Consider the following 16,011-nt stretch of genomic DNA (forward strand, 5'->3'; position numbering starts at 1 on the left):
TGCGTCATTCAACATGCTTCGAGCTTTCTCCAGAATTGTTCTATTCATTCTTTCCGTCACTCCGTTCTGTTCTGGTGTGTACGGACAAGATTTCTGATGCCGGATACCATCACGCCTCAAACTTTCTTCAAACCGATCGTTGATAAATTCTCGTTCATTGTCGCTTCTTAAAATTTTTAACTTGAAACCAGTTTGTCGTTCAACCATTGCTTTAAAATCTTCGTAAGCTCCATATACTTGATCTTTGGTCCGCAGGGTATACACAAAAACTTTCCTAGTAGCATCTATATAAATAAAAATGGAATGGTGTTTGTATGGCACGAAATAGCTTACGAACGGGTGAACGGATTTGAATGATTCCTTCTCAGTTTTGTTCGTCAAGGGTTCCGACGTGTTTGTGTGTAGAAAAATCCCAGGATATTCACTGGGAAAGTTGAAAAAACGAGCGTGAATAGATCACCGCATATTAGTCCTTGAACTACTGAACATCTATGCAGAAAACACCATCCTTCTAATAAATCGGGATCATGAGATATTCGTGATTAAAATATTGTATACTCACTAGCGCCATCTGATGGCAGAATCTCAAGTTAGATGGCCTATAATATGTTAGTCCATGACCTACTAAACAACTTTGTCGAAGACCGCATCTTTCTTGGTAGTCAGGATCCTGAGATATCTGTGTTTGAAAAATTACATGCTCACTAGCGCCAACTGGTGGCAGAATTCCGAAACAAGCGGCCTATCACATGTTAGTCTTCGACCTACTGAACAACTATGCCTAAGACACCATGTTGCTAAAACATCTAGATCCTGAGATATTTGTGTTCGAGATGTTGCATTGCGAAATGTCCACTTCATCGGTTCCCCCGGGGAACAATCCGATGGCCACTGGAAGGTTTGTATGTTTCAAAGTTTCATTTGTCCACTGACCAATTGGTACCTTTGAACTGAAGATATTTGCCGAAGACATCAATACTCTATCTGTCCTAGCTTTAGATTGACAATCAAAATGCTCCGCGTGTACTCAGTACACGATGCGACCGCTGGTGTAACTTTTTTTGAGCGACTGACGGAAGGTTAAGTCAAAATCAATTTTTAGAAAAATATGTTGTATGAACTGATTGAAAACAACTTAACATGGTAAAAAATTTGGAATCGGTTTAGTACTAATGAAGTTTGACAATAAAAATGATTTTTTTTTGGTAAAATAAGGATTTTTTATGGAGAAAACCATTTTCAACTATGACTTCTTTGATGATCTTCAAAGCTTTTATGAATTTTATCGATGAATGAAGTAATGGTGCTGAAAGTTTCAAATTTGGTTAGAAAATGACGATATATGGTGACTTCACTAAGGGTCATTTTTATTACTTGAAATTCACCTTCAAGTCGCTTGCGCCACCTCTAAATGTTATTTTTTTTGGCCTAAATTTTGAAGTTTCTCTTTTTATGTTATTCAAATGCATAAGAGCACACGAAATTTTGGTTTGGAGAACTTTTAAAAATAAGCCGTACTATAATGGACAGCCCCCTCCTGTACTCCCATTAACATCCCGTGCATTAATCATTCAAATGTGAGATTAACTCTCTAATACCCAACCCCGCCTTCAGACGGGATACATTTTGGAATTTTGTTTATTTTTTCGTAGCTCGGAAATCAAAATGATTTTGTTTTTGTTTAAAACTTGATTCGTAACACGCACATGAGAAAAGTTTTTTATGGCTTTTTAAACTTTTTGTATTTTTGAAAATTATTTGAAAAATTGTGTTCTTATATAACCACAAATGCCTGGTGTTTATTTAACGTGTAATATAAAAAAAATCGTACTTTGTACATTTTCCTACTATTAACCTATAACAGAAAAATAGCTTGGTGGTAATAAAATAATTTCAAACCTGTGTTTTCTTTAATTACACGGAAAATAAAAATATTTTCAGAAAAATATTTAAAATTTATTATTTTTAAAAGTACCGTTAAAACTTTAATTTTTATTATTGCCAAAAATCAGTAACAAGAAGAAGCTTCAAGAAAAAATGAAAAAGGATAGGGACGTTCCAAAATAAGAATTATAAAAATCAAAAACCAAAATTCATAGAATTGCGAAAAAAAATAAATCATTGCCCAAAACGTGTTTAGAACGATTTTAGATAACTAAAATGATATTAAGATCAAAATAAAAATTTGGGTATTAGAGGGTTAAATTCAATCAGTAACTGGATAAATCAACAACCGGAAATTAAATCAATTTGTTTATAATTATAATGTTTTAAAAAAGGAGTTAACATGTAGAAGAAAAAAAGGAAACTAAATCATTATAGCTTATTTTTTATTTAAAATTATTCAAATTCTCTTCAAATCTTGAGAGATATAACTAATTAAATTGATTTTTTCGCTCCTTGGCAGAGTACAATAATCAACAGTCAAATCGACATCCTGAGCCGTATAAATCATGAAATTTTTTAGGCATTTTCACATCCTTGATTTTTAGGAGATTCTATTATCCTGAAATGATCAAACGATAATGATACTTGAAAATAGCAATAGGTACCAAAAATGTGTTCCACCTAACTTCACGAATCAAATATTTTTTTCGGTTTTTACAACACTTTTGAAGAAAAATAATCAACAATGAAAAAGATTGCTATGAAATGAACAGTGCAATGTGATCAAACACAGCAGGTTGTTTGAACTTAAATACGGCTTTCGTGAGCACAAGCTTTGAACAGAACATGAACAGAACACGTTCAAATGCATTTCTGATATAAATACGAATATTTACATTAAACCTAGATTATCTGTTTTAGCATCAAATTTATCAACCTCATAAGGTGGCCTTCAAACCCGAACACAATTTTGTAGTCAACACAATTCAATGTGTTGCCAATTCAAAGCTTTTTGAACGTTTGCCTAGGTGATTTGAGTTGAGTTTGATTGCAGAAACTTTTGATCTATTCTTCCCCAGGAACTTTATTGTTGCCTGCCGAAAATTTAGTGAAGCGTGCTATTTTAGAATTCAGAACTTTAGATTGATAAATAGAGTTATCCAGATGGCTAACCAAGATGTGATCTTCGGCAAAGTTGTAACTTTTAAGATTTCATTTTAGAAAATATTATGAACTTTTCCGTTTCGTTTCCATTGTGATCTCCAAAATTCAAATGTCGTTTGCGCAGCTAAATTTCTCCCGAAGTATTTCAAACATTATAAAAAAAATATTTTTCGTAATTGACAACATTTGAGCATGGGGGATCCAGTACTTCAAAATGTCCATCAGTCTATTAAGTGACCCATTTGTTGCGGTACTGCTATTTATACTGAACTAAATTGACACTGCTAATCGATGGCTTGTTGATATGCAAAATAGTTTGAAGCAGCAAAATTGAAGAAATACAACCAAAACCACTTCGGGGTTTTCACTTGTACCATAACTCGCGGTAAAGTGTTCCTATAATGTAGGATCCCATATGAAAACAACGGATACCGCAAGTATGGGAACACAAATTAAAAACATACCGCAATTAAAGATATCAATAGATGAAAGTATGATTTGACACTGACATGACTATTCAATGACAAATTGCGATTAAATTATTGTTCTGATAAAGTAAATGATCGTTACATCCCGTTACAACAATAATATGTACATTCAATGCGCTTCCTAAATTTTGAGCGGTTAAGTTAAATTTAACTGGTTTAAGTGGTTAAATTAAAATTTTCCGAACATTACTCATAACTCGACTTTTCATAGCGATTTTTCAAGAAAACCCCTCTAATTCCTTCACGGGTTGATCAATTCTCCTATAATTCAAATTCTGTACATTTAAAAGTTGTAAAAATATCAATTCTTACCCATCTCATGTTCGAAATTTGAAACAAAACTATACCTCCAATATTGAAACATTTGCCCTTATTGACATAGTTTTTGCTATAACAGTAAACAATTCGCCATCAGTCTAGTGTCCATTTTTGTATATGATAACCTAAGAAGAAGAAAATTTCGTACGTGTCTACTTACTTAGCCTAACCATAAATCAATCCACCAGCCATTAGAAGCACCCTTCCTATAATGATCCCCAATCACTCCAGCTAAAAGTAGCAACTCAAACTAGCCATCGTTAATTAACACCTGCGCGGCTCCCGTGTCTTATTGATTTCGACTGCCTGTGTACTCAACATGTCATCATCATTAGCTACACTCAGCCAATAGTTTTGAGTGCGATGGGTCATCATGTGTGGAAGAAAACTTCGCGCTCAAGATCGTACAGTTACATAGGTTTGTTTTTATTCAGTTATACCTTTATATAAGTTCATATTTATTGTTACTTCGAAGTAAGATACATTAAATTAAATATTACAAGTGTGCATGTGTTGGTGCAGTGGTGTGCCGAGTGTGCTTTCATTGAAACAACACCGCACTTTCTTTCTCACAAACCTATCCTATAGTCGATGCTCGGATAGGCGATTTGGTTCTAATTAATTTGTTCTACAAAAAAGGAGAGTGATAATTATACCTTTTTCTTCTTGAACGAAAAAAATAAAAGTGTAAAATTCCGAAGAAAAGCCAAAAACTAGTAATAATAATAACAGAAAAGCATTGTAAAAGATCCGAAGCGCCTAGTTTCAGTTTAAGCACTCCGAAGATTTACAGTGGCAGTGGCTTTTACTAGTGGTGGACCACCGCCCTCTCGAGGTAGCTATTTTGCATAGAGTCTTTCTCTAACGCTCGCACTCACGCACTCGCTCTCTCTCTCTCTCTCTTTCTCGTTTGATTAGCCTGCTTTGATCAACTTGGCGCGCTCGCGTCTCCCCATATAGTTGCTTGGACCGGGTTGAAATTATTGTATTATGCCTACTATTAGCACTAAGTACTGCGTCTGGTGCGCGCCTCGGCTGGCTTAGGCATGATTATTATTTCAACTGTTCAGACTGTTTAACTTTTGGAGTGCAATTTGTCGGTTGATTTCTGCGGTTTCTTTATTGATTTTAGCCGTCTCGAGATCAGTTTTTAATATCTCCATCCGTAATTCGTGTTCGCTCTGCTGGTGTTGTTCGGCCACTTTGTTAGTCGCATTTGGCTGACTATTGCTGCTGGTGGCACTCGCACTGGCCGGAATTGGGGAACTGGGTTGCTGAAGCTCCCTCTGCACTGGGGGCGGAAGTGGAAGCGGTTGATGCGACGGATGTGGTGACTGATGGGGATGATGCTCGTTGTGACTGTTGTTGGCGTTGGTGCTGAGATTCTGCGCTTCGTGGAATGCATTCTTCCACTGGCCAAGCTCGTTGAGTCGGTTGAATCGGCTCTTCAGGATATTTAGCGCTTCCAGCGTGTTGCTCAGATCAGTCTGAGACATGTTAACAGGTACATCGGATACGTTCGAATCGCTACCAAATGTTCGACTGTAGCTATCGACATCGATTTTGTTGTTATTGTTGTTGTTGGCCAGATGCTCGTTCAGTCGACTGGCGAAGCTGCTTGCCAACAGCTCGTTGAATTTGGTATGTGCGTTTTCTGCCGAATATGGGGACGAACTCGGCAAAGCCCCTAGCCGGGGAAATTTGGCTGGTCGACTTTTGTCGTAGTCATCACCTTCTTCCATGGAATCCTCTTTGATCTGAACCTCGCAGAGGTTTTGTGAATTCTTCTCCCTACAATAAGATGAGATAATAAGCTAAATGTTTTATGATATCCAATTCTTCACTAAACTTACCACACGGATGAGCTTTCGTCGTCGTTCTCGTCGCTGATCGAGTCCTTGATCGACACCCCCTGTGGAAGGTTCTCCTCGAGCGAGAGCTTCATCTTCGAGTAGTCCACATCGTCCATCAGTTCGTTTTTGCACACCTTCTTCGCCTCTTGCATAAACTCCCAGATTTCGAAGGTGAACTGGCTCGGCTTTTTGCGGTCTGCCACTTCTTGGCCGTATCGTTGGATGCGCTGTTGGTAATCGAGCATCTCGGCACGTGTGCAGGCTGCGGGAGGAGAAAAAGAAAAACGAGAAGAGAAGCGCGATGAAATTGGTGGTAATCGGAGCTAAATGCTGTATTATTTAGACGCACCATTTGATAGGGCACGCACACGGTTTGCTTTACGGCCCGAACAATTGGGGGCTTTGGGGTCTGAGCAGCTAATGAAGGTGTAAATCAGCGTTGCAAATTGAGAGTGAATAGTCAATGAGAAGTACTGGATAGTGTGAAGAGGTGTAAAGCTGTGATGAAGCACAATGCGTCTCCATGAGAAAAAAATCTATACAGAGTTGTGTTGTGATGAAGGAGCTGTAGTTGAGCGAACAGTTTGATGGCACTGGCATAATTGAGTTTGGAAATAAATTAATGTTCTACTATGAAGAGTTGTAATAACTTTTACATTTTGTATGGTAGTTCTGGGCATATAATTGAAAGAAACTTAAACAAAATTTTGTTTTATTGATATACCGACCGGTTCCATAATTTTTCCATATGAGTTCCCGAAGCTTTCCCTTTCAGATTCGGATGCCACCCAACACGTTTTCAGTGTGTTTTACTTATCGGTATCTTATGCAAGTTTGTCGATTCATTGATTTGCGCAATCAGTGTGCTACGATGATATCGTTGAACTTCACTTTTGATTACCACGTTCAACATTAGTAAATTGTGATCAACCCATAGTGAACTAAATTGCGGTCGGACCTCGGGTCGAATGACAGTCATCATCATGCTTCCAAAGAGAAGAAGTAATGTCTGAAGCTGAAAGTGTTCGATAAAAAATTGCGGATTCGATTTCTTTTTAGTAGTGCATTATGTCTGAAACATGCATTACTTTCATCATTGAAAAAAATGTACAGTTTAGGAGAAAAATCGGACTCCACTAACAGATTTTACTAGTTTTTAGGTTCGAATATATTGAATATGCTAATCCCGGGCATCCCAAATCATGAATTTGCAGCGCTCCCCAAGAAACATTTGCCTATTTTATAATCATTTATTAAGCAATTTTTCACAACTACATACTGAATAGTTGCTTTATTATATTACTTTGCAGCTGCTACGCACACATTGTTCAAGCAAATCTGGCGAAATTATTAGGCTACCTATCATTTAGTGACTGTAATAATATATTGAAATGATGTTTATTAAGGTTTCACTTAGCCTAATAAGGATTGATGATTTAACAACGCTAATTTAACAAACAACATTATTGCAGTTTAATTCAGCATCATGTTTAACAACATTTTAATTATTTTCATGTGAAACCTTTGTTCAGGCGTTGTTCACACAAATTTGGAGAAGTTATAAAGCGTGTCGTTGTATATTGACTTTATTCTACAACTTCAAAATCACTTTATAAGTATTTATCTCAGCTTTTATTCAACTGCCACAAAAATAATTGAAAACAAATAAATGACTAAAAATCGCTAACACCGTATACATCGAATGCAGTGTACACTTTTACCATGGAATTAATAACCACTTTCAATAATTACCTGGATACTGGATTCAAACTCGAGACCTTCTCATCATCAGCGGTATACATTGCCATCTGCGCCATCCTTGAATTCATATATCAGCCTTCTAGTGCCCAATATAAACCACTTGTAGCTGAACATTGATCATGCTTGAGCTTCTGTTCAACAATGTCTAATTAACACGTGCTATGCTGATCAACAACTGAACAAGCGCATTACTTCTGCTGCTGTTCAGTACTGATGCGAGCTGAATTCAGTCGGCTATTTATAGCGCACAGTGAGAAAATTTATGTCAATGCTGGTCAAAAATAAAGTTTATTGACAAAGTAAAAAGTCAAAAATAAAGTTTTTTCACAAAGTAAGGCGTTCATCTAACTATAATAAAATTCATTTATTTCATATATCAAGCGTGTGCTAGAATAAGGGCGTAAGTCGCAAGATCGATTTCTCTTCATCGATCCTCTCTTCTGTGAATAAAGGTGACAAGAAGCGGGTTCGTTGGCATTTTTTCACTGCAGGACGCTAGGCTGCGATGCAATCTTGCGTTCTGAGGTGAAAAAATGCTTACAAACCCGCATCTTGTTAGCTTTATTCACAGAAGAGAGGATCGATGAAGAGAAATCTATCATGCGACTTACGCCCTTATTCTAGCATACGCTTGATATAATATTTTTATTAGAATAATATTTTAAGTATTTGTCGCACTTTTCCATATATTAAGCATTATAGAATATAAAATATATTTCAACGATGTGTATGTTAAATGTGCTCTTCTTGTTTTTCAAAATAGTCCTATATCAGAAGACTGATTCAAAATATTTTTTAAACATAATTGAATAATTGTATTGAGAGAGCATCAGTTATTATTGTATCCAATATGTTCTTATATGTTAGTAAGTTAGTGACAAATTCGCCAAGGACAAAAAGCCGCTCCAGTAGAGATAAATAATAATAATATTAGTAAGTTGAACATTGTAATACATTGGGAATACAACGCAATTTTTAAATATTTTGTCCATTTTTTTCGAAAATTTGGCTATGGTGTGACCTCTTTTGTAAGGCTTATTTGTTGCTGAACAATGCGTTTATAAATCGTTATTTTGGCCTTCTTTGGATTAACTGCTCGGATGTTGTATTAAGATTTTATAAAATACCTATCCAGCTTTAAATCATGTTCATGTTAAGCATGGAAACAGCTGAAGTGCGAAGCAACCAAAACGTTAGTTCGTCTCCTGTACATCTGTTCACACAAATATATTTGTTTGGTGAAATATTGGCTCTTTAATAGAAGGAAAAATGACTTGTTCAACTTATTAGTAAAACAATCTTGACAAGTCGGCAGAGATTCTTTGGAGAAGTTTAATAAGTGTTGATACTACTATTATTCATTCCAATGACAAATATTGAACATTGTCTAAAATTTGGATCTAAATAGCATCTTCTCAGCTCTTTGTAGGGCATTTTTTCAGCTGTCACCATTATTCAACAATAATTAAATATGTATGTTTATTTGTGACTCTGGACTAGTAAATTTGGTAGCAACTTTCATGTAATTATTGTTAAATTATTATGTATACTTCAATTATCATTAAAATGTTATGGTTAGTAACTTTTTCCGATATCAATAACGTCGCAGATGATGAACACTTCATTCGGAAAATTTAAATTATGATGTTTTTAATCCAATTCGAACTTTACCCTCGTTGATCGATAGTCGCCTACATGTCTTAGATTTGATTTGAAAAACATTTGAAACATTTGAAAATAACATAAAAAGACATGATATGTTTTGCTTGAATAAAAGCATACTCATATACTGTTATTTGCATTGTTTTTAAGTTTTACTAATCATGCTGGTCAACATTTTAAGTATAAGACACTGAAACTTTTGTACGATTTGTTGTTAATCAAATGTTCCATATTTTACTAAAATGATGGCTACAGCCTTTAGAAGCTTTTAAACAGTCAATTGTTAAACTTCTTATGTGTTGTAGAACAAAAGCCACTATATTTGCATTTTCGGAGGTTTATTCAGCTCTTATTCAAAACACAAACTTCAAGTGGAATAACAGCTTTTTTATAAGCAGAAATTAATTTTATTCAATTAATGATTCAACTAAAAATTTGTTCAGCAATGGTTGCTGCTATGCAGCTTGTATTAAACACGTAAGTGTCTTAAAAGCTACCAATTGTTCCTTGGGTCCTCTTGTCGCAGGCTCACTTGTTTGTGAAAAAAAAACATTAAAGTGAGCTTGCGACAAGTAGAGGTGCCTCGAATTCATATTTTGGGGAGCAAAAGTTCTACTACCAAATTTCTTCTTTCAATCTCACGATATTCATATTCTGTCACAAGCTGTTTCAAGCCAATACATTTGTATTTAATAAGTAAAGCAGACAGTTTTCATTATTTTAACTTAAGACCTTCATGTTTTGATCCACATGACAATCTTATGTTGATACCGTGAATGCCGTGAAGTCAATGACGAAATTCATATGGCTACCACACTTATTGCGTAAATCTGTAAGTAAAACACGTGCAGATTTGTTTCAGTGATGTTTTCTATAATGAAGCAACTAAATAAAAATCAATGCTATTCGAGAAGTTGTCAGCAGAAAACGCTTTTAGAGTATTGAAAGCACTATAGTGAATCATACTCAAAGTTATCAGAAACTCTATAGATAACTTAAGTACTTTCAAAATCTTTGAATACAGAATGATGGGAATATTGTTTACTTAAATAAATGGCTTTTATTTAAAAATGACCATATATTCTTTAACCTTTTTGTTGCTTTTTTCTATTTCAACGAACAAAAACTTTAGCTTAAAATCCCGGAACTACTCATATCCCGGATTTAACCCATGTTGAGTTAAGATTTAGATTTTCCTGAGCAGTTCCACCAGAACTTGAATACAGAAAATACCACGACTGTTATAATAAGTTGGGTGTAGGGCAAAATGGTCCAAAATGCCACTTTAAGGATTTGTGTCGTTTTCTTGTAATAAGATCCACATTTCAAGGCCATTCGAAGTCTTAACAGTAACTTTACAATATTTGCTAGCTACCACAATGAAAACATTTCCCAAATGTGAGTTTTTTTTACGGTTTTAAATCGTGTTGAAAAGTTGATTAAAAAATGGGGGTGGTTCAAAATGACCAAATGGGTGGGGTAAAATGCCATTTAGTATGGAGTTCGAAGAGTTAACAACCATGCTTCCCCATGAGTTTGCTCTGTGGCATGGAAACGCTTATTGGTTAATAAAATCAACAGAAAACCTTAATATTTAGGCAAAAAAGTGAAAAGTGTTGAATATCACCGGGAAATTAAGTAAAAATCTATGAGTTTATGTCCATGGATTGTAGCAGCACTTCTTGGGTAAACGTATTTGAACGCCGTTTGGCAAATTATACAGATTGAAACGTTCTAGGAATGATTCAATGAGTCGGACCATTTTACCCCATCTGTGCGTATTGGGCCATCTTCCCCTATACGTTTTCTGTGGGAAAATACACTTTCGAAGATTTCTATAGAAATACCTCGTAGATAATATTTGCAATTGTTACAGAAACTACACCAAACTGAATTGTTTTAGGGTTTCCTGAGCAGTTTCACCACCCAGACAACCAAAATGTACGTACCGTAATCCGGGGTAATATTGATCAGCTTTTAAGATATTTCTTAAATTATTCATTTGAAAATCCAAATGTCGCAAGTTTCATATTTTTAAAATAAGGACTGGTACCCATCGCGCGTGTCTATACACTGTATTTTTGTTTTCAGAAGTTTTAAGTATGTTTAAATAAATGTTAAAAGTGATTTTTTGATTTTGCTGATATGGGGTAACATTGATCACCCATGTAAACAACGTTCGGTTATATTGAAAATGTCGTTACTCACATAAATCATGGCCCCTGAAACCGAATATGAAAACCAAACTTTAACAAATCATTTAATTTTTGAGTTATTTCAATAATAAACACACCTCGAGCCACGGAATACGCCTAAAGGTAGGCAATTTCCTAAGGAAATTCTACATTCTTAACAGTAATTCGTTAATGTTGCCTAATTGAACATTCTTATGAATGTTTTGACAACGGAATCGTTTTTGGCGATGCAATTTTTAGTAAGAACCACATTTTCCTTGCTCATATCGCTTGCACAACTTAGTGAGACATGAATTTTCGGTAGTGTCATCCTTAACCGTTGAAATCGTTGTTTCAAAAAGTTGTTAAATTTACGCATGAAGTAGATGTAATTTTCGAAAAGATCTCAATTTTCATCAGCTAATGAAAATAAGAAACAGAAGCGCAATTCATGCTTTGGAAATGTTTCATCAATCAATGATGATACGAACATTTTACGAGATGGGTCATTCCGATCAATGTTACCCCGCTGATCAATGATACCCCGGATTACGGTATAACGAAATCACCTGGAGGCTTTGTATGTGCAACATTACACTTATAAGATGTCGTGAAAAGGTCTTCTACGTACAAAAGTGGAGGCAATATGCGTGTATATATTATGTGATGAATAATAACCCAGAGGGGCCCAGATAGCCGTAGCGGTGAACGCGCAGCTATTCAGCATGACCATGCTGAGGGTCGTGGGTTCGAATCCCGCTGGTCGAGGATCTTTTCGTAAAGGAAATTTTCTCGATTCCCAGGGCATAGAGTATCTTCGTACCTGCCACACGATATACACATGCAAAAATGGTCAATCGGCAAAGAAAGCTCTCAGTTAATAACTGTGGAAGTGCTCATAAGAACACTAAGCTGAGAAGCAGGCTTTGTCCTAATTGGGACGTAACGCCAGAAAGAAGAAGAAGAAGAATAACGTACAATGCGAGTGTATAAATATTCTACCGAACTAACCTGTGATCTTATGCGACTCAATTTACGATAACAAATGTTGATTTGACAGCTGCAACGGATTGATTCGACTTACTTTGTACGAGTGTACGGGACGAAACAAAATGTACAAATGAACTCAGAAAAGAAGATGCGAGGAAGCTCATCATTCTGACAAGTTTATCCACGGTGTTTTGCGGGTTTGATGTAATTAGTATGAATAAACGAGTTGTAACGTGAACTTTCATGCGATTTCTGGTTGTCTGGGCAGAACTTGTTTTGAATTAGGAATGATTTATACAGGAATTATCCAAGTTTTTAAATGGATTCGACCGAGATTTTCACTGGTTGTCCATATACCACGTGGTAATGAGAAACACCCTGCCCCATCATGGTTTTTTGTACAAACTAAAAATTTGGAATTTGTTGGCAGACAACCAACCTACACCACCTCCCACCCGCCTACTCCCATATATGACCACGTGGTTTATGGACTAACCCCCTAAGAGTATTTCCATAGGCCAAAACTCTACATAAAAGCCTACAGATATTTCCAAGCATTCTTTTGAATTCCACCAACGATTACTCCAGGACTCTTCCAGTACAGTGAAGATATAAGAGGATTTTTTTCCAGGATTGCTTCCGGGGCTCCAGGAAATTCAGCACAATTCAGCGGTTATATCAAGAATGTTTATGTCGAATCATGTTTTTAATCTTTCCAGGAGTTACATGTCTTACAGTGATTTCAGTGGAAATTTCCCCAGGCAATACCCCTCTAGGTATTCCTTATTGCTCGACACTAAAGAAGTGCATACCGTTTTGATTCATAACACTTAAGGCTTCAGTTAACTATAACGCATCAAAAAGCATACAAAATAAATTATCCTGTTTGATTCCTCCGCGTTATCAACACTTAACTTTCGAATGTTGGATCAAGATTTCGATTCCGCACCATGAATAATTTGAAATAAATAGGAATGGGGGCACGTTGTGAGAATTCCGGGCAACAATCCCCCAAAAATGATGTTCGCATCGAATTCATAGTACAAGTACAAGACGAAGAGGAGCGCAACGAGCTAGGTGGTTTGACCAAGTGGAGCAGGATTTTGGAAATGTGGGGCGTTACAGAGACTGGAGGATTGCAGCCATGGACCCAGTTTGATGCCGTAACATTGTGACGCAGGTCATGTCCTGAAGGATGTAGCGCCATCATAAGTAACTTTCAGCTTGTCGAATCACAGAACTACCACTTAAAAACTGAAGTTATCACAAATAGGATAACCAATATTTATTGGACCTACTTGGCCATTTTCCAACAAATTTTCCCGTTTAAATAAAAAGATAAACTCAATTCGTCAGTTATCTGAAAAAAAATAGGACTGTTTCACACTTGCATCAGCCGTTCGTACATAAAAAATATCTTTCTTCTTCTTAGCATTGCCGTCCCCACTGGGGCAGAGCCCGCTACTCAGCGTAGTGTTCAAAGCGCACTTCCACAGTTTATTAACTGAGAGCTTTCTTTACCAAAGTTGCCATTTTCGCATCACTCAGCTAAGGAAGGCCCCTATCTTTATTTTGGCTAAAATTTATTTGATTCAATCGCTTCTTACATACAACCGTCACAACACGTTTCGCACAGAAATTGAAGCCGTCAAATTTAAGTCAAATGTTAGCGTTAGCGTTAGCGTTAGCGTAGTTACGGTATACTTCGTAGATTGGATACTAGCAACATTCATGTTTCTTTTTAATAATCTCATCCTGACTACTTTCAAGAACAAGGCAGGGGAGTATACCTTGTTCAAATCATAAACAAGAATACTAAAAGCATGAATATCGCTATTCCCGGCCACGCCCATCTTTACCGTAACTTGGGATAGGGGAAGGAAATGTTGATGTAGCACTTACTTAATGAGAGGCCACCGACTCAGCGACACCCTCATAAGTGCTACGGAGTTGGAGGTTGGGGAAGGTATATTGTCAGGATTCGCCTAAAAAGCTGGCGATAGACCATAAATATTTGTTGTTTAAGCGTTTTCAAATTAATCTTTTGAACGCCGGCAATCAAAAAAGAAAACAATAGCTTATTTATAGTATAAATAATATTTCGCGAAATGCTTGTCGATTGTGCAGTAATATTTTTGCTCAATAACCAGTAAAAAGCAAAACCGATCCCTCCAGGGTCATCGGATTGTATAAAACAACGATACGCGTACAAAAAAAAAAAAAAAATCACGCCCATTGAAAAACTATACTGGGTGGTACTGTATTTTCAGATAATCGAAAAACGAAAGGAAGCGCGTTCGAACTAAACACCCTAGGATAACACAGTCGGTTTTTCTGCTCAAAATTATACGAAAAGCAGAGTCGATCCCTCCAGGGTCATCGAACGGTTAAAAAGCATCCACAACCGATTGTTAGTTGCGTAACACCCGCCCGGACAGAATGCGCAATCTGAACATAATTATCAAACTCCGAAAATAACATTTTCCGTTCAAGAAACGATCAGAAGTTCCACGACGCGGACAAAAACGATCCGGAAGGTGAAGCCGTCAAATTTAAGTCAAATGTAAACAAAAACTATTTTCAAATTTCTGAACTAAAAATTCTTTCCATTTTTCTTTGTTAATCGACATATTAGACTATACGCGAGTATATTAAACCCTCAGTTTCTTTGACTTAGTCTCCAATCAAATGAAAACGCCGGGGTTCCAAAATATTTACTTTGAGGGTCCGAAATGTATTGGGGTGTCCGAAATAGGCAAAAACAGTGTTTCATAATTGAACTACTTCCGATGTATTTCGGACTAATATGACAGAGTGAGAATTTTTATTTCAAAGAATAAGCTTTTCTCTACATTTTGGCATGTTCATTGACTAGGTTACGCTGTGTAAATAATTAAACGGAACAACAACCCAAAATCACTTCCTCTAAAATACGACCGTCGCCCTACTATTTCAATGCTCCAACCGCACCTTCTAATACCCCACTGAGAACTTTCTAGAGTAATCCGTTTTGTCAGGGTAGTGAACAAAAATCTTGGATAAATCTCGTCAAAAATCACAGATCTGCATTCTGAAAGGTAAGGCGGGGTACTATGGTCATAAGGGGCAATATGGGCAACCTTTCATTTCAGCTAAATAAAAAACGATTTTGATCCCGACAACCTAAGGATCTCATAAAGTATGCTTCAACTATAGGTGGCTATAGCCACCACAGTACCGTAGAATGGGGTGAAGTTGATCACTGTTGTGCCATTCTGTTCTATAATTCCTAGCAGGATCCATGTATTATCATCCAAATATTTTTAAAACCTCCCTCCCCTTGGTTATGCGACCTTGCCGCGATGGGAGGGCATAATCCATTAGCCCATATGATGAAAACCAAAGGCGTAACCTGCAGTGGTGGTATCACATTTTGGCACTTTTTGCTTAAAGCCGCGTCATAATTCATATGGCATAGACGCAATAATATCTCGGAAGTGATCCAACGGACATTCTGCGTCAGTGATAGAATTGATGCCCATTTCAAATAATTAATCTATTCGAAGTGGACATTAATACTATTGGTGACGTTCAGTTTGCCTTTTGCTAACCAGAATGATCCGTAGCCACTCTTACTATTAGCTAGTTAGATACATCTTTATCATATACGACGTAGGGAATACATAGGAACTCTTAGGAAAATGACTAGTAGATTCACTGAGTAGAAATAAGTGG

At 36.5% G+C, this 16,011-nt stretch overlaps 1 protein-coding gene across 2 annotated transcripts in view; it reads right to left on the reverse strand.

The window, feature by feature from the left end:
* Positions 1-4,259: 4,259 nt before the first annotated feature.
* The window catches only part of LOC5568483, a 45,945-nt gene continuing 34,193 nt past the window's right edge, over positions 4,260-16,011 (reverse strand). For both annotated transcript variants that reach the window (XM_021840282.1, XM_001652268.2), the window contains exons 4-5: positions 5,711-5,972; positions 4,260-5,648 (exon numbers count right to left, since the gene is read on the reverse strand). In XM_021840282.1, the coding sequence (XP_021695974.1) occupies positions 4,916-5,648; positions 5,711-5,972 (995 nt within the window). In that variant the 3' untranslated portion in view covers positions 4,260-4,915. The remainder of the gene's footprint in view (positions 5,649-5,710; positions 5,973-16,011) is intronic.

Source organism: Aedes aegypti, chromosome 2 (genome assembly GCF_002204515.2).
Source record: "Aedes aegypti strain LVP_AGWG chromosome 2, AaegL5.0 Primary Assembly, whole genome shotgun sequence".
Classification (NCBI taxonomy): domain Eukaryota; kingdom Metazoa; phylum Arthropoda; class Insecta; order Diptera; family Culicidae; genus Aedes; species Aedes aegypti.